Source organism: Carcharhinus amblyrhynchos, chromosome 18 (assembly GCF_965287045.1).
Source record: "Carcharhinus amblyrhynchos chromosome 18, sCarAmb.v2.hapA, whole genome shotgun sequence".
Classification (NCBI taxonomy): Eukaryota; Metazoa; Chordata; class Chondrichthyes; order Carcharhiniformes; family Carcharhinidae; genus Carcharhinus; species Carcharhinus amblyrhynchos.
The window spans coordinates 36,722,440-36,741,648 of NC_137341.1; the positions used below are offsets into that span (position 1 = coordinate 36,722,440).

Genomic DNA, 19,209 nt, shown 5'->3' on the forward strand with positions numbered 1-19,209 from the left:
GTTGGCTTATCCAGTCTTTATTCCCTAAATAGAGGGAGTGAACTAGTTAAATGCTTAGTCTAACTGAAAGAGATTTTTCCTCCATACAACCTCAGTGCAGGATATGAAGCACAATAGATGCAATAAACACTAAGTGGATACTTGTATGTTTTATTGCTTGGTTGTAAGTGGGTCTTTTCAGGCTCATTTCTTTCTATCAGCTTATGATAGATTATATCTCACTCGTTGGGTTCCTATCTTTATTGGTTGTGAATTGCAAAGTGTCTCTCTAAAATGTTAAATTGACTAAGTGGGCAATTACCCATGATTGTTGGTTCAGGTCCTGTTTCAGAAAGTGGTACTTGATATTGACTGAAGTCTCCAGTGCAGATTTAAGGGGTTTCTTTGATTAAGGCCAAATCTGCCATCCCCATTTGGATGTTGCAAATCCATGACACAGCTTTGGGGGCCTCTTGATGCCCTGACTACCATTCCTCATTCAAGCAACATCACCAATTGACAGAGTAATTTTGAACATGTGGTTCCCAAAGCTCCCCACCATGTTCCTCACCTTATGGAGGGGGGTGTCGTGGGGCCTGTTATGGACTTTATGCACAAAACTCTTGTGACTACCAGATTGATGGGAAGCGAGCTAGATGATTTTGACTTTTTAATTATCTGGCAATCCTTATTTTCCTATTTTGGGATCATTTGCAAATTTGTGCAAAATGCTTTTGCCTATATTGGTGCCACTAGGGACAAATTGTTTACGCAGCACTTTGAGACATTGCCAAGATTTAAGATAAAATGATGTTACTTTGGATGCAACTTAATGTCTATGTTTTTTATATTTTAAGGTTGGAAGGGTGTTCCCCCAGGCTGTCTATTTCCCAATCAGGACCCTGTATTTAACCCTGAAGATTGAACAACGGGAGCGTTACAAAAGTGGTAAGGCTTTGGCCAATATAGACGTTAACTGTGTTCATCTGGTTCCCAAGCCAGCTGCTTATTCCAATGGGTGGACATTCTGGGTAGGAGGTTCTTGGGACCATGCTACCCTGGAGGTGCTCTTGCTATTGGACCAGTAGCAAATTGTAAGTGTACATTATAGTTCCGTTTCAGTCTAGCCCTGATGTAGCACAGAATCCTCTCAATCCTTCATTCCCACACGGTCTTTCAATTCTCTCTCTCTTCACTTTGTATTTGTTGCAATATAATAATTCAATTTTCTGGATTTGGCTATGAAAAAGCATTTTCTCAGTGTTTTGGATCATATGATATATATTCCCCTTCGTGTGAATGTTTGTGTTGGGCATTGTGTCAAAGCTCGAGCCATTGTATTAATACACAAGGCTGGGTAATTAATGACATTCATCTCAGGAAATGTGTGTAACAGATTGTGATACCCAGCTGAAGATTGTTTGAGCAGTTTCCAACATCTTTACAGGAGCTTTTTGTGACAATAACTAGTCTGAGGAAAGTGTACCCAGCTGCCAGTGTGATTAGGATGCAGTTTGTTCCCACTGAAATGTCCTCAATGTTTTGTACTTTGGCATCATGTTACCAGCTGTATATTTGAGAAACTGAGAAAATTATAAGCGATCATCAAGTTTATTTGTAAATATTGGGTATTAGTCGCATTCTTTAAATTGTAAAGTGATGTTAAATTAGGATTTTTGATGGGTTGCTATTTGTTTAATGCAGATTTTTATGATGACAAAATTATCTTGGTTAAAATGTATTGTTTCGTACAAAAGGAAATACCCCAATGAATGCAACACAATTTTTAGATTTCACTCATGCTTTCGGGTACAGGGAAAGATTTGTGTGCATCAGGGAAGGGTCTTTTGTTGGGCCCATTCGTTCGTTTGAACAGATGAGGGGACAGCCCTGGTACAGGGTTTTAAAATGAATCTCTTTTATTGAACAGAACTTAAAAACATTAACGTGATAGAAGCGAAAAGAAAAAGCCAAGTGAACTTTTAGACAGGCTTCTTCTGCCAGTTGCTGTACTGAATTTTTAACAGGATTGAAACTGAACTGAAAACACGCACTAAAATCCACAATATATCTTAACCCTTATCTTGTTATTATAAGTGTCCTTCACAGGCTCTCTTTGTCTCGAAAAGCAAGGCTTGCAGCTGCTGTTTTGCCTGCATTGTGTACTCTTCAGGAATGCCATCAATTTTTGCCTAACCCAACATGCCTTCTGAGTTTTAAAGTGTAGTCAAATTAGCAATGTTACTCAACCCCTACAGTCTAGTAATTACATAGGCAAAAATATCTTAAAATGAAGTTTTTGCATAGACAGAAGCAAACAGGGCTGAGCATACATAGGATCTCTCAGAAGGGTCTTCGAAGGCAGGTGCAAAAGTAATGAAAAGAAAGAGTAGACGTGCACCGAGAATAAAATCAGAATCAAACCTTTTGAAATTGCAGCAATTATTCAAAGTGTTAATAAATTCCATTCTGATTTTTGGTTTATCCATTAAAACGGAATGATTTATAGTTTACTTAAAGTTTAAAAAATTATTTGTTAGTCGCAAGGAAGACTTGCATTTACACTGCAATAAAGTTACTGTGAAATTCCCCTAGTTGCCACAGTCCATCATCTGCTTGGGTTAATACACCTAACCACATCTTTCAGAATGTGGGAGCAAACTGGAGCACCCAGAGGAAATCCACGCAGACACTGGGAGAACATGCAAACTCCACACAGGCAGTGACCCAAGCCAGGAATCAAACACGGGTCTCTGGCGCTGTGAAGCAACAATGCTAACCACTGTGCTACCGTGCCGCCCTACTTGAGGTAGAGATTCAAGAGAAGTTCCTCCCCCCCGACCCCCATCCCCATTTTAATCCTTCAAGCAAGCACCAACTGTGTAATTTGTACTGTTATCTTTTATGTTGCAAGAATTACTTTGAAATTATTGACTTCACTTTTGTACAAACTGGATTACAAATATAAAGAGATCTTCTAATAATTTCTTTGCATGGGTAGCAGTGCTCTTTATTATCTCCGAGGCAGTGCAGCTATTAGGAATACAGCTTTGTGTATGAGGCTGTCGAGCTAATGGAGAAATGTAGGTCAGTTATCAGAAAAGAGGCTGTGTAGAGAGGAGAGGGTGACACTCTCTCACCTTGACAGTACTAAGATGGCATGAATGTGAAGTCTATTGATAAGTATAAAAGTCTTTGGGAGAAAATGGCAATTCCAGTGAATAATGCATACCTAAATGTGGGTTTATATAGTTCATAATAACTTGCTTTTATTTTTGAGTATGTCCCTGTGAGAATAAATATGTCTGCATGGAGTATTTTTATATCTTGTTTATATTCTGCATTACGATTGCATTTTGTCAGTCTTATTTAAATTTGTATTTTCGGGTTAACTTGAGAGGCAAGAAAAACTGGGCAACGCATGCAAGTTGTTGCAACAGCTGGTTCTAAAAGTTAGCCAGAAGAGAATGCTGAGTGCCACCTTTCTCTTTGTTGTAGACTCGGGACAGCAGCAGCCGGGCTCAGTTGGCACCCAGTCACACTCTGCCTCCGACCCTGGACCGATACGGGCCACAGCACCCATGTGGCGTTGCAGCCGGATAATGCACATGCAGCGGGAACTTCACCCAACCTTGCTGTCATCCCTGGAGGGCATTGTGGATCAAATGGTGTGGTTCCGTGAAAACTGGCATGAAGAGGTTTGTTTGCTTTATTTCCTTCCTTCCTTCCTCGCTCCCCTTTCTGTCCCACCCCCACACCACCACCCATCTTGAATATAGTCAAAATGCCCAAAGACAAACTTTTTATTCGTTACTGTGATATGTTTAATCTTCCATTGCACTTAATTTGTTAAATGTTGGACAAAGTGCATCTCCAAAGGCACTGGAGAGTGTTCTGAAGAATCAAAATTTGTTTTAATTGATAAAGCTTGTCTTTAACCCTCCTTTTAGCCCCACTCCTATTCCCCTGCCCTTCTTCTTTATTCTCACTATGTCAAAACCCCTGGGGTTCGGCCAATATCATATCCTCTCAGTTCTGCATTGCTATTGACAACTTGGGTACAGTAAGAAATCACACAATCACAAGCTTTCAGAGCATTGCTTCTTCATCAGGTAATGAAGGACCAATGCTCCAAAAGTTTGTGCTACCAAATACATCTGTTGGACTTTAACCCGGTATTCTGAGACTTCTTAATGTGCACACCAGAATATGGTAAATAACATTGATTCCACTGTAGATCACACAGTTTTCTTATTGAGTGAACTGTTAGGTTAATGCCATTAGTGTAGTTGATGCATTTCACTGGATCTGTATTTGTCTGACTCCTTCCTCATTGCTCCCCAAGCAACCAAGCCCTTCGACTTGGCCAAGGGATGCATTGTGCAAGAACAAAGCTGTTGTGCAATGATTGCACCCAAAGCCATCCCTTGCCAGTTATAAATGCAGCAAAGAAAAGAAGATGTGCATTTAAATCGTGTCTTTTATCACCTTATGATGTGGAGATGCTGGCGTTGGACTGGGGTAAACACAGTAAGAAGTCTCACACCAGATTAAAGTCCAACAGGTTTATTTGGTAGCAAATGCCACTAGCTTTCGGAGCACTGCTCCTTCATCAGGTGAATGGGGAGTTCTGATGACAAACGGGGTATATAAAGGCACACATTCAGTTTACAGAATACTGATTCGAATGCGAGTCTTCACAGCTAATCAAGTCTTAAAGGTACAGACATTGAGAGTGAAGATAGTATTAAGCATAGGTTAAAGAGATGTGTATTGTCTCCAGATAGGACAGTAAGTGAGATCTTGGGTTCATGTCACACTATTTGTAACCCCCATGACTTGCCTGGGCTTGCAACATCTCACTTACTGTCTAGAGACAATACACATCTCTTTAACCTATACTTAATGCTATCTCTACTCACATTGTCTGAATCTTTAAGACTTGATTAGCTGTAAAGACTCACATTCTAATCAGTATTCTGTAAACTGAGTGTGTGCCTTTATATGCTCTGTTTGTGATCAGAACTTCCCACTCACATGATGAAGGAGCAGCACTCCAAAAGCTAGTGGTGTTTGCTACCAAATAAACCTGTTGGACTTTAACCTTGTGTTGTGAACTTCTTAGTGATTTTATCACCTTAGACAGCATAAAATATTTTGAGTTTTCTACATTACAGCAGTGACTAAAAGCTACTACTTTGACTGTTGTGTGTTTTGGGACATTCTGTGGTGCTATATAAATGCAGGTTTTTTGTCAAGCCTGTGAAGTACTCTTGGAAGTGTAGTTGCTGCTGTAGTGTAGAAAACACCATGGCTAACCCATACATAGCAAACTCCCACAAACAGTAATGAGACAATGGCCAGAATTTTATTGTGATTTTCATTGGAAGGATAAATATTGGCCCGGAATCTGGGGAGAACGCTCCTGATTTTCTTTTTAATGTTGTCCGTATGGGAGGTTTAACACCTCACCTGAAGGATGCAGCTTCCAGCAGTGCTTCTCGCTGGGAATGTCGACCTGGAGTGGGGCTAGTTCATGCAAGACGTAGTGAATATGTTGCAATCCATTGGTATATGGAAAATGCTGTAGTACCTGTAAAACCTCTGATACTTTCGACCAGTTTACTTACTCCCAAAGTTTACCCTGGTGTCCCTATTTGCAAGATGGACAAAGGACAAACACAAATAATGATTCAATAAGTTTATTAATAATAACACTATATTAACCTTAAATTACCCACATAAACAAGAGGATACCCCAAATCCAAGTACACCACACTCAAAGGTGGTTTGGTTAAACTGCAGGCTCGATTGTCTGAGTCCCTCTGGTCTGTCGCCACAAAGGTGAATCTTGATGACAGTTTCCTTCCTTCCTTTCTTCCCTGGTCAGTCTTCCAGATGGTCAGTGTCACCTCCCTGGTTGAGTCTTTGCTGCTGGTGTGTCTGAGATGCGTGCCTTTATCCCCCTGCCTGCCTTTCCAGAAACTTCTCTGGCCTCCAGCCAATTAAGTCTTGGGAGAGGCTCCCAATACCCAGTGGGTTTCTTGATGTCTGTCTGACAGGACACTGGCACCACCCCCAGGTGTCCATCGCCATGCTGTTGCTTACATGTAACCTGTTGTCAGATAAGGGAACCACAGGAATTCCAGGTGATAGAAAGTCTGGCCCGATCTAACAATAGGCTGGTGCATCTCAATGAGCTGCAATGATCTCCTGCTGGGTCTCAGTAGAGTGAAATGAGCTTTGATGGATGATAGATGGGCCAGGCTCAGATATGTTTCTGTGTCTTTGTATATTTGACCTTAGTCAAGTCTGGCCTGCCTGAGGTTTGACTGTGTTTGATTTTAATATGTCCAATTCTTTATCTTAGGATAAGCAATTTAAGCAGCCTTAAAACTAGACCCTGATTATATTACCACAACCTTTTGGATGGAACTTGAATAAAATATACTTTTAAGTGTCAGGTTGGGGGATTGGGTGCTTTAGGAAGGGAAAGAGATAATTGACGTAGTTGTTCTTTTGCTTTGGTGAAGAACATCTTTACCATTTGATCTGTTTTATTTTGCTACACATTCTTCTGAGCACTGCACTGTCCAGTTGCCTTGTCAAAATAACATTTTCAATATGCTAATCAACTATATTTTTGGAAAAGCAGACGTTTCAGTTGAGCACCAGATACTTCGGTTACTGGCCCAGGGCTACGTAATACTTCAATCAGGCAGTGAAACCCTCACTTAGTGTCCTGACTAGACAGCAGAGCCCGTAGACTTTGCATCGAAAAATGAAGCACATTCAACGTGTTATTTATCTAGCCCAGCCAGCTTACAGCTTGAGCAGTATCAAGACCTACTTGGAAAAATGAAAGATTTGCACACAGCGTCTTTTATGATCTTTGGATGAAACGCTTTGGGACATCCAATGAAATAATTTAAAAGTACAATCACTGTTGTAATCCAGGGAACATGGTGGCCAATTTACAAATATCAAGCTCCGACAAACGGCAATGAGATAGTGACTAGATAATCTCTATTACTGCTGATAGTTGAGGGATAAATAAGGATCAGGACACTGATGGGAACTATCCTGCTTCACTTCACTTTGAGATGGTATACGTTTGCCTGAGAAGGTTGGCTGGGTTTCAGTTTAAAGTCTCATTTCAAAGATACCACCTTTTGAGAGTGCAGCACGCCCTCAGAACTGCACTTGATGATCGTCACAGTAACTTCATTGCATTGTTAATGTAAATCTATTTCCGACACAAATAAATAAACTTTGTAACAGTGGAGGGTATCAAGAGTGGGACTTAAACACTCAATCTTCTGTGCAGAGGCAAGAGTATCAAGAGAAGTGCCGTGCACTGTGATGTAACAGCTGTGTTTTATTTTGGTCTCCAGGTGCTGAGACAGCTGCAACAAGGACTAGCAAAGTGCTACTCTGTGGCTTTTGAGAAGAGTGGAGCTGTCTCTGATGCCAAAATCACACCTCACACCTTAAACTTTGTCAAGAAGCTCGTAAGCACTTTTGGAGTCGGTCTAGAAAATGTGTCCAACGTGTCCACCATGTTCTCCAGCGCAGCCTCTGAGTCTCTGGCGAGGAGGGCTCAGGCTACAGCACAAGACCCAGTCTTCCAGAAGCTCAAGGGACAGTTCACAACAGGTGAGCAAAGCAAGTCCACTTTAGGCCGTGAGGTTGCCTATCTGGAGGATAGGCAGTATCCGAAAAGTAGCATCCAGGCGTGATGAGTGTAATGGCTTCATTAAACTTTATTTAAGGATTCCCACAATCACCTGGTAATTTCAAGGTTTCGTTGTCCTTCCATCCCTATCGCTAACCTTCTTCAGCCTGCTGAAATCTGTTCCTTCAATTCTCTTAATCACTTCCTATTTCCTTGGTGCCTCAGTTTTCCACCATGCCTTCAGTTATCTGAAGACTGACTATGTTGACATTTTATGTTCCTCAAAAGCCACATCCTCATCGAACCTTATCAGCTTATCCTATTTCTTTCTCCCTCATGTAACATGGGCTAGAGTGCTACTTGAATGTAACTTTAAATCTCAGCACCAAATGTAACTTCTATCATGTAATTTAAAAAAAAATTACATGCCCCCATTGTCTTGACTGTAGCATGCAGCTGTAGATATGGAAGTGGAGGGAGGAAGCCAGAAAAATTACAATCACCAGGGGATTGGTATTGAGCAAATTGTTGGGCCTGCAGGCTGACAAATCCTCTGGTCTAGATGGACTTCATAGAATCCCTATGGTGCAGAAAGAGGCCATTCAGTCCATCAAGTCTGTACTGACCCCAATCTCACCCAGGCCCTATTCCCATAACCCCACATTTTTATCCTGCTAATCCCCTGACGGTAGGGTCAATTTAGCATGGCCAATCAACCTAACCCACACATCTTCAGAATGTGGGAAGAAATTGGAGCACTCGGAGGGAACGCACGCAGACATGGGGAGAGTATTTAAACTTCACACGTACAGTCATCCAAAGCCAGAATTGAACCCGGGTCCCTGGCACTGTGAGGCAACAGTGCTAACCACTGTGCCACCCTGCAGCCCTTCATGCTAGAGCTTTGAAAGAAGTGGCTAGGGAATGAGTGATGCATTGATTTTAATTTTCCAAAATTCCCTAAATCGGGAAAGGTTCCAATAAATTAGATTGCAAATGTAACCCCTTTATTCAATAAGGGAGGAAGACAGAAAGTGGGAAACTACAAGCTGGTGCGTTTAACATATTGGGAAAATGTTAGAAGTTATTATTAAAGCTGTTATAGCAGGGTTCTTGAAAAATTCAAGGCAATCAGACAGAGCCAGCATGGTTTTTTGAAAGGGAAATCACCTTTAGCCAGTTTATTGACGAGTTTGTGGAGGAATTAATCTGTGCTAGATAAAGGGGAATCAACTGGTGGATATATTGCACTTCAATTTCATGAAGGTATTTGCTAAGAATCCACATCAAAGGTTATGGAAAATAAGAGCTGATAATAGTGAGTATCATATATTGGCATGAATAGAGGATTGGCTAGCTAACAAGAAACAGAGAAGGCATAAATGGGTCATTTTCTGGTTGGCAAGATGTGGTGTGCTACAGGGACTTGTGCTAGGGCCTCAACCTTTTCCTATTTATGTTAATTATTTGGATGAAAAATTTGCTGATGACAGAAAGATAGGTAGGAAAGTCAACTGTGAAGAGAACGTAAGAAGGTTACAAAGGGACATTGGTTAAGTGATTGGGCAAAGATCTGGCAGATGGAGTTGATTGTGAGAAATGTGAAATGGTCCATTTTGATAGGATGATTAAAAAAGAAACTTACTATCTAAATGATGAGAGATTACTGAACTCTGTGATTCAGGAGAATCTGGGTGCCCTAGTGTATGAATCTCAAAGGCTATTATGCAAAAAGGTAAGCTAATAGAACATTATCATTTATTGAGAGGGGAATTGATTGTAAAAGTAGGGAAGTTATACAGGGTACTGGTGAGACCACATCTAGAGTACTTTGGACAATATTGGTCTCCTTATTGATGTAAATGTGTTGGAAGTGCTTCAGAGAAGGTTTACCAGACTAATACCCAGAATAGGAGGGTTGTCTTGTGAGGAAAGGTCAGGAAGAATAGGTTTGTAATCGCTGGAGTTTAGAAAAGTAAGAGGCAACTTGATTGAAACTTTTATGATCCTCAGCTTGACAGTGGATATGTAGCGGATGTCTCCCCTTGTGGGACAATCCAGAACTGGGGGGGGTCGCTAAAATAAATGGTCGCTCATTTAAGACAGACGAGGGGAAATGCTTTCTGAGGGCCATGAGTCTTTGGAACACTCTTTTGAGTGGAAGCAGAGTCTTTAACTGTTATGAACTAAGAACATAAGAAGTAGGAGCAGGAGTCGAGCCTGCCTCGCCATTCAACAAGATCATGGCTGATCTGAAGTGGATCAGTTCCACTTTCCCGCTTTCTCCCCATAACTCTTAATTCCCTTGTCTGTCAAAAACCTATCTACCCATGTCTTAAATACATTTAGCGAGGTAGCCTCCACCACTTCAACAGGCAGAGAATTCCAGAGATTCACCACCCTTTAAGTGAAGAAGTTCCTCCTCAACTCCGATCTAAACTGCCCCCCGCCCCCCCCCCTTAATCTTGAGGCTGTGCCCTCTAGTCCTGCTGTCCTTTCTGAGCGGGAAAAATCTCCCTACCTCTACCCTATCCATCCCTTTCATTATCTTATACGTCTCTATAAGATCCCCCCCTCATCCTTCTAAACTCCGAGTACAGACCCCGTCTATTTAGTCTCTCTTCATTCTCCAACCCCCTCATCTCTGGTATCAACCTAGTGAACCTCCTCTGCACTCCCTCCAAGGCCAAAATATCCTTGCACAAGAGCGGCGACCAAAACTGCACACAGTACTCCAGTTGCGGCCTCACCAGTGCCCTGTACAGTTGCAGCAAGACCTCCCTCATTTTATATTCTATCCCCCTCGCTATAAAGGCCAGCATCCCATTCTTGATCACCTGCTGCACGTGCAGACTGGATTTTTGCGACTCATGCACAAGGACCCCCAGGTCCCTCTGCACCGTAGCATGCTGCAGCTTTTCGCCCTTTAAATAGTAATACCTCCTACTATTATTCCTGCCAAAGTGGATAACCTCACACTTGCTAACATTGTACTCCATCTGCCAGGTCCTCACCCACTCGCTTAGCCTATCTAGATCCCTCTGCAGACTTTCCACACCCTCCACTCAATTTGCTTTTCCACTCATCTTTGTGTCATCAGCAAATTTCGTCATCCTACACTTAGCCCCCTCCTCCAGATCATCTATGTAAATGGTAAATAGCTGAGGCCCCAGCACCGATCCCTGTGGCATTCCACTAGTTACCAGCCACCAATCAGAATAGCACCCATTGATACCAACTCTCTGCCTCCTATTAGACAACCAATCCTCTATCCACGCTAACACCTTACCCCCAACTCCATGCCCCCTAACCTTCTGAAGCAACCTTTTGTGCGGCACCTTATCAAACGCCTTTTGAAAATCGAGAAACACTACATCCACCGGTTCCCCTCTGTCTACCACACTAGTCACATCCTCATAGAATTCCAATAAATTCGTCAAACACGACTTCGCCTTAACGAATCTGTGCTGCGTCTGCTCTATCAAACAATTATTTTCTAGGTGCCTCACTATTTCTTCTTTGATGACGGATTCAAGCATTTTTCCAACAACAGACATTAAACTAACTGGCCTATAATTCCCTGCCTTTTGCCTGCTGCCTTTTTTAAACAGCGGCGTAACATTAGCCGTTTTCCAATCTTCCGGCACTTCCCTGGAATCCAGCAAATTTCGGTCAATAATTACTAAGGCGTCCACTATCACCTCTGCCATTTCCTTCAGAACCCTGGGATGCATTCCATCCGGTCCTGGGGACTTGTCCGCCATCAGTCCCGCTAGTCAATCAAGCACTACCTCTCTAGTGACAGTAATCGCATTCAGGCCCTCAACTCCTACCATCCTTCTATCTTTAATATCTGGCAAACTATTCGTGTCCTCCTCCGTGAAGACCAAGGCAAAAAACTATTTAAGGCCTCAGCCATTTCCTCATCTCCCACCTCTAAATCCCCCCTCTCATCCTCTAAGGGTCCAACATTCACTCTAGCCAGCCTCCTCCTCTTTAAATAGTTGTAAAAACTCTTACTGTCCTTTTTTATATTTAGTGCTAGTTTAGCTTCATAGTCTAACCTTCCTTTCTTTATCAACTTCTTAGTCAATCTTTGTTGATTTTTAAACCTCTCCCAATCTTCTACTTGCCCACTACTTTTAGCTACTCTAAAAGTATCAGCTTTTAATTTAATACTCTCCTTTATTTCCTTCAATAACCACGGCTGATTATCCCTTCTCCTACAGTCCTCCTTTACCATTGGAGTATATTTCTGCTGAGCACCGAAAAAGATCTCCTTAAAGATCCTCCACTGTTCCTCAGCAGTCCTCCCGCCCAATCTACATTTGCCAATTCCTCTCTCATCCTATCGTACTCCCCTCTGTTCAAACAGAGGACACAGGTTCAGGACCCTACTTTCTCATCCTCCATCTGCATCACAAACTCAACCATACAATGATCGCTCGTCCCAAGAGGATCCCTCACAACAAGATCCCTAATTCTTCCTGCCTCGTTACACAACACCAGATCTAAGATAGCTTGCTCCCTCGTTGGTTCCGTCACACACTGTTCAAGGAAACTATCCTGTCAGCATTCCAAGAACTCCTCCTCAAGCCCACCGCGTCCGACATGGGTCAACCAATCAATGTGCAACATGGGTCCGACATGGGTCAACCAATTCAATATGAAGACTGAGCTAGGTAGGTTCTTCATTAACAATCGGGTGTGCAGCAATGTGGGGTTGATGTTGCAATCAGATCAGCTGAGATCTTATTGAATGGCAGAGCAGGCTTGGCCTACTTTGTCAGACTTTGCTCCTAATTCATTTGGTTGTGCAAACAAAAATGCTTGGTAGGCAAAAAAAAATTGAAATGGAGGAAAAGCTTAAAACAAAGGGAGCATGCAAAACTTCAGCTCCTTACAGTGAGGAGCTTGGTGAGTTTAATTAAAAGCATCGTGATGAGAGTTTGCATTATATAACACGCAGATTTAGTATTTTTATTAAACTGGCATATTAAGCTTCAGACCAAAAGTTAATTCCTTTATAATATATTTTTTAGAATTACAGTTCATGTTCTTTAAAAAGTAGCAAGCAAGCTCTTTCCTGTTGTTAAGAAGCAGATTATTTTCTTTTCATTTTCAGTGTAATTAAATATAAAATTAGTTTGTATCTGAACTCCTACCCCATGAATAAAATATATGAAGTGGGAACAGTCACATGCATAATTAATTCCACTCATCAAATCATCAGTAAAAGATAAAGAAATAAAATGGGTCATACAATTAGTGCAAAGAATTCTCTGTCTACGTTTAACTCCATAAAACAAAACTCCCTGCGTTACTGAAGTTGGCCATTTTACATTTATGTTCACCTCCTTGGAGCGCTTGCTATTCACACTAGTTAATTTCTTCAATGATGCGGCTTATAAAGATGTGAAGTAGATGGGCAGGGTAGGTCAGCTGCTGCGTTTTGCCTGCCTCTCTCACCATGATGGACAGGATATTCTGATCAGTCACTTCCAACCTGCCATATTCCCCCTCCACCCCATCACTTGGTGATTTTCTGGAAGAAAGAAGAAACAGAAAGGCTAATTAAGGGAAAATACTCTGGGGAAATTCGTCTTTGACCCTCTTCACATGATCAAGGAGATCTCTCAAACTATCAGATGAAAGCAAAATGCTGGAAATCTCAATAAAAACAAAGTGCTAGATCAATGCAGTATACCTGCCAGCATCCATGGAGAAAGAAACTGGAGTTAATGTTTCCAGTCCATGTGACTTCTTAGAGCAAACAATCAGTACGCTCCATGACAATTACTCTGTCTATGACTATTGAAAAATGTCACTTTATTTCAGGGTAGGGTGTCAACCCTTTAAGCTATAAGTTATTGGGTTCCAAGTGACCATGGGCTTGTGGGGGGCCAACATATATCTTTTAATATATCAGTGGTTAGCACTGCTGTCTTACAGCGCCAGAGACCTGGGTTTGATTCCTGGCTTGGGTCACTGTCTGTGTGGAGTTTGCATGTTCTCCCCATGTTTGTGTGGATTTCCTCCGGATACTCCAGGTTCCCTCCCACACTCTGAAAGACGTGCTGGTTAGGTGCATTGATCTGAAGAGGCACGAAGTGTGGCGACTAGGGGAATTTCACAGCAACTTCATTGCAGTGTTAATGTAAGCCTTACTTGTGACTAGTAAATAAACTTCAACTTTAAATCTGTGTGTAACTTACACATATCATGGCGACTCTGACTAATTTCCTGAAAGTGGCAACAGAAAGAACCAATAAGGAGAGAACGAAATCCATGAAGTTCTTCTCTGATCCCCTCCAATGATCAAAGCCAGTTGAAAAGATCTCATGTTGACCAGGTGCGATGTTAACTGTTCATCCATTTATCTGAAAGCGGCATATTGTGCAGCAGCTGCTTTGATTGACGTAGTTGCCAGTAATTGATGCTGGTCTCTGCTCTGGGGACCTGCCCAAGTTGGAGGAGGAAGTCAGCTGGTCAAATAAGCCGTGCCCTCTAACAAAAGAATAACACTGGTGTGATCTGTTTTATTCATGTCCTCCACTGTGTTGTTTCTCTCACTAGGATTGCGTGCTTTAAATTATGGCCTCCTGAATGAAGGCAAAAAAGCATTTATATAGACCCTTATTATATCTTTGAAATGTCTCCGAGCAATTCACATAGGGTATTATGGGCTTTATGTGATGTTTCTGATAATAAATGTGGCAGCCGTTACATGCCACCTGTGTGTCTCAAATAGCAACAAAATGATTGACTCAGCAGTTTGTTTAGCCTTGGCTAAGGGAAGAATGTTGGCACTAGGAATACTTCCTGTTCCTCTTCAGGTGATCTTGGGATCAGGTTCTGCTCCAGGATAGTGACCTGGCCAATATTGATCCCTCGACCAATGTCACCAAAACTGATGATCTGATCATTGTCTCATTGCTGTTTGATAGAACTTGCTGTATCCATCTTGGCCGCCACGTTTTCAACGATACACCAGTTGCTATTACAAAATTATATCATAGAATCCCAAGAGTGCGGAAGGAGGCCGTTTGGCCCATGAAGTCTGCACCAACTCCCTCTGACAGAGTACTTTACCCAGGCCCTTTCCCCCACCCTATCCCTATGACCCCACATATTTGTCCCCTAATCCTCTAACCTGCGCATCTTGAAACACTAAGGGTCAATTTAACATGGCCAATCTACCTAACCCGCACATCTTTGGACTGTGGGAAGAAACCGGAGAACCTGGAGGAAATTCACGCAGACGTGGAGAACATGCAAACTCCGCACAGACAGTGACCCAAGACCAGAATTGAACCTTGGTCCCTGATGGTGAGAGGCAGCAGTGCTAACCACTGTGCCACCAATATCATTGGCTATGAACTGCTACAGGATGCTGTGAAAGGTGCTATATACATGTAAGTTTTATTTATCTCTGAGCTGTGCTTGTGGTTCTAAATGAGCCACTAGGTGGGGTATCCACCATGACAAATAAATATTTTGATTGTAACCTGGTTAATGAATCAAGAAAGTGCTGTTTCAACTAAGTGGCTAGACCTAGCACAGAAATAAAAAGCTATAAAATGGGGTAAAGCAAAAGGCAATTCAAATATGAGTGTCGCTCTGGGTGTTGCTTGAAGTCTGACTATGCCAGCAGTTTTCCAGCGTGCGTGCTCACAGTCTAAATCTGGCTGATTTGTCGTCTTCTCTGTGTAATAATGGATGAATTTGGGGGCTTTTTTTCTCAGTCAAGGTTCCGTGTAAATGGAAGAGCTGATTGTATTCTTGAAAGTAGCTTGGAGTCATGAATGTGACCTACATAGCTTGTGCACATCCATTTGGCACGATGTACTCTCTGAGGCACAGCAGTTGCATGACAATAAATAATGGGCGTTCTGAACCACATGATTGAATTTAATGGACAATGGTCACCCGGCAAAGAAATAATGGTGAAACAGTTTGTATGCTGGTGATTGTTCAAAAATTGCAGGGTGATCCAAATATAGATAATATTTAATCATTTTAAAAGTGTTTACATTGTACTGCAGCCCCCGAGTGGAGTCTCTGCTTGGGTTTTATTTTGCATCCTTTCAGTACTTGTGCTTAGCGATGGGTTTTATCGTTTGTCCTGTCTGCTCGTGCTTTGAATCAAACCGATTAAAAATCAAAGTGTATGCTAACTAGAACTGAACATGAAAGGTGATTTAAAAACTGCTAAACTGGGAAATGGGAGGATCTGAAGGAAGATTGTGATGGGTTTTAAAGCATTTGTGAATTTTCCTTTCTCATCAAAGTGGAACGTTTTTCTACTGGTTTTCTAATGTCGTGAATTTGGTCCTCGTTAGTAAATTGCACCTTCTCTGATCTTTATCTGGCTATTGCTTTTTCTGGTTTCCTAAATAAGCCATTTAGGTGCTTTGATAAAGGGAGCAGATTCGCTGCAGGGGTCAGTACTTGCGGATCCGGGGGTGGGGGGGCGGGGTGCGGGTGTCACCACAAATGCATCATGTTGGATTTTTTTCAAACAGACTGAACACAAGAACATGACAAGAACAGAACATGGGGAGGGAGGGGGGAGGGGTGGACGTTAGCCAAGTGGCTATTATCTGATCCTTCCCTAGGTGAGTGACCAGTGCATAGAGGGCTGCAAGACACCCCTTCGATAATGAATCTTTAAACCAGGGTGACTGCTGTCTTTGGCTCTGAGCCCTTTGTACTTTGTGCAGTCCGTGACAACTGAGCCCGCGTCAGACTGAACAGGAATCCCATAAGCAGGGTCCAGTGCCAACCTCGGCTTTTCTTGATTTAGGATTAGTCTAAACTTCCGCAGTGCCAGTCGAATAGCTGTAAGAATCTGAAGGCATCTCAGCCTTCAGCCCATGGCAGAGGTCAGGTAAACCTATGAGGTTTGCAGTATCCCCAGCGCAAAGCTGCCAGCGACTGCAGTAAGTGCAAAGGCTTCAAAACCAAAGGCAGCAGTCGCTATTTAATGTTGCATGTTTTGTCCTTTGTTTAATGATTCATTATGAAAGAAGCAACCTGCAACCTTTTTTTCAGTATAAATGAGATCGTTCAGAATCACTGTGAAATGGAAAAGGTTAAAAATGCAAAGGTGCCGTGTCTGTAAGCTGAGGGTTTGCATACCTTCATCTGTGGAAATGTGTTAAAATTAGACCATTATCTTTTGCTATGGAACTGAGTCTTTGTGTTGGATGAGCTGGGTCCATAGGAAGGTAAATCAATTATAACAATATCTCAATAAGCTATCGCAGAGCTGTTTGAAGTGTAAAAAGTATCACAAGTTATTAAAGCAATGACCACATTTCAAGGCTGTTGTGTCGCTGCATAGAATTATCACACGCTGGATACTTCAATGCTGCTATTTTATCCTTCAGTAAAACTACATCAGGTTTATGATGGAATTGAATGGAGAGTACCAATTAATGCATGAGACAAGGGCAGTTGCTTTTAATGGATTACTGTCATCAGGAAAGGCAATAATTTGAATTTCCATCTTGTCTTTGATAAGCCTCAAGACATCCCAAAGCACTTTACAGTCAATGAAGTACATTCTGAAGTCTTGCCACTGTTGTACCGGAGGAAATGTGCCAGTCAGTTTTCACACAGCAAGCTCCCATAATTGATCATGACCAGGCAGTTTGTTTTTGAGTGTCGGCTGGATATCGAACAGACCCCACTCCCTTTGAAATATTGTCATAAGATCTTTACATCCGTCTGAGAGGGCGGTTGGGGCCTCAGTTTAATGTCTTTTGAAAACAGCATCAGTACTATGTGCATGTCAGCCAGTTTTAATGCTTGAGGTTCCCAAGTGGAATTGAGCTCGTGATCTTTTGACTTGGAGGCAAAAGTGTGCTCCACATGATCTGCATGTCCCATCAGGACTTGATTAGAGGGGCCATGAAAAGTGGTGAAACTTTGGAAAGAGGGAGGGTTGAACGCTGTCTAGCTCCTCCAGTCTGTAGATCCCTAATCTGCTGTGACATTGCAAGAAACCGTAAGCTGATTGGCTTTTCAGGTGGACTGGGCTGATTAACAACTGGAAGGTTAAAAGCAATGACAATATCAAGTAATAGTAAAATGAACAAGTGAGGGGCTGGTGTGTATTGTATTTTAGTTTGAAGGAAGGTTTATGACAACTAGTGACGTGTATTAAGTGTTAGTAGGAGTTATCATTACCAGTAAGGTGCATTAGTATTGGTAAAGTTTTGTGCGTATCCTGGACAAATACTTGCAAAAAGTATTATCAGCTGCAGCAGCTTGAGCTCTGGATTTTGGAATTTAGAGTGGCTCGCAATGTATCCCTGAAGCTGAGTAGTACGTGGATAACATATTTATAGATGTGGTCACCCTCCAGCTCAGGATTGTGCAAGGAGAGGGGGACTGGGTGAGCAGCAGATAGGTGGTGCAGGAATCCCCTGAGTGCATTCTACTCTCCAACCAGTATTTGGTTCTGAGTGATGGTTCATCTGGAGAGTGCAACCAGAGTCAAGTCCATGGCACCATAGGTGGCTCAGTTGTGTAGAAGTGTTCAAGAATGTCTAAAAGAGCAATAATGATCAGTGATTCGATAGCTGAGGGAACAGGCAGATGTTTCTGTGGCTGCAGATGTAAATCCAGGATGGTGTTTTGCCTCTCTGGTGCCAAAGTCAAGGAGTGTGGGGAGCAAACAGCCAGAAGTCGTGTCCCTCATCGGTACAAACGACATTGTACTCTGGCACTAGTGAGTACAGAAATAGAAAGGTTAAACAGATGAATGCGTGGCTGGAAAGTTTGCATATGAGGGAGGTCTTTAGATTCTTTGGACATTGGGATTGTCTCTGGAGAGATGGGACTTGTACAAGCTAGAGGAGTTGCACCTGTACAGAACTGACATTGAGTTCCTTGCCAGCTGTTTTGCTAGTATGGGGAGGGGGAGTAAACTAACTCGGCAGGGGTGTGGGAACCAGGAGAAAATATCACCGAGGAATACCAAGGTATGCAAAACCCAGGGAGAAACAGATAGCACTTGAATAGGGAATAGTAAGTTCATAGGTGCGATTGGAGTAAAGGAGACAGTAATAAATCAGGATTACAGTGTAAGTATGTGAATGCATGCAGTGTGGTAAATAAGTTTGCTGAGCTACAGGTACAGATTGTCATCTGGAATTAGAGTTGTGGCTATAACAGAGACCTAGGACAGGATGTTTATGTGCGTAGGTCATTAAAAGTGGCAGGACCGGTTGAGAGAGCAGTTAATAAAGCATACACTATCCTAGACTTTATTAATAGAGGCATAGAGTACAAAAGCAAGAATGTTATGTGGAATGTAATTCGATAGTTAGACCTCCACAAGAGTATTGCGTACAGTCCTGGGTGTTATAATTTAGAAAGGAGGTGAAACCGACTCATGAACAGCTTCTTCCCTACTGCCATCAGACTTTTGAATGGACTTACCTCACATTAAGTTGATCTTTCTCTATACCTGATCTATAACTGTAACACCACATTCTGCACTTTCTCCTTTCCTTCTCTGTGAATGGTATGCTTTGTCAGTATAG

The 19,209-nt window shown here is 42.2% G+C and overlaps 1 protein-coding gene across 6 annotated transcripts in view; it reads left to right on the forward strand.

The window, feature by feature from the left end:
- The window catches only part of trrap (transformation/transcription domain-associated protein), a 219,792-nt gene that overhangs the window by 171,110 nt on the left and 29,473 nt on the right, over positions 1–19,209 (forward strand). For all 6 annotated transcript variants that reach the window (XM_080206827.1, XM_080206829.1, XM_080206830.1 and 3 more), the window contains 3 exons: positions 837–927; positions 3,478–3,677; positions 7,374–7,635. In XM_080206827.1, coding sequence (XP_080062953.1) covers positions 837–927; positions 3,478–3,677; positions 7,374–7,635 — 553 coding nt within the window. The remainder of the gene's footprint in view (positions 1–836; positions 928–3,477; positions 3,678–7,373; positions 7,636–19,209) is intronic.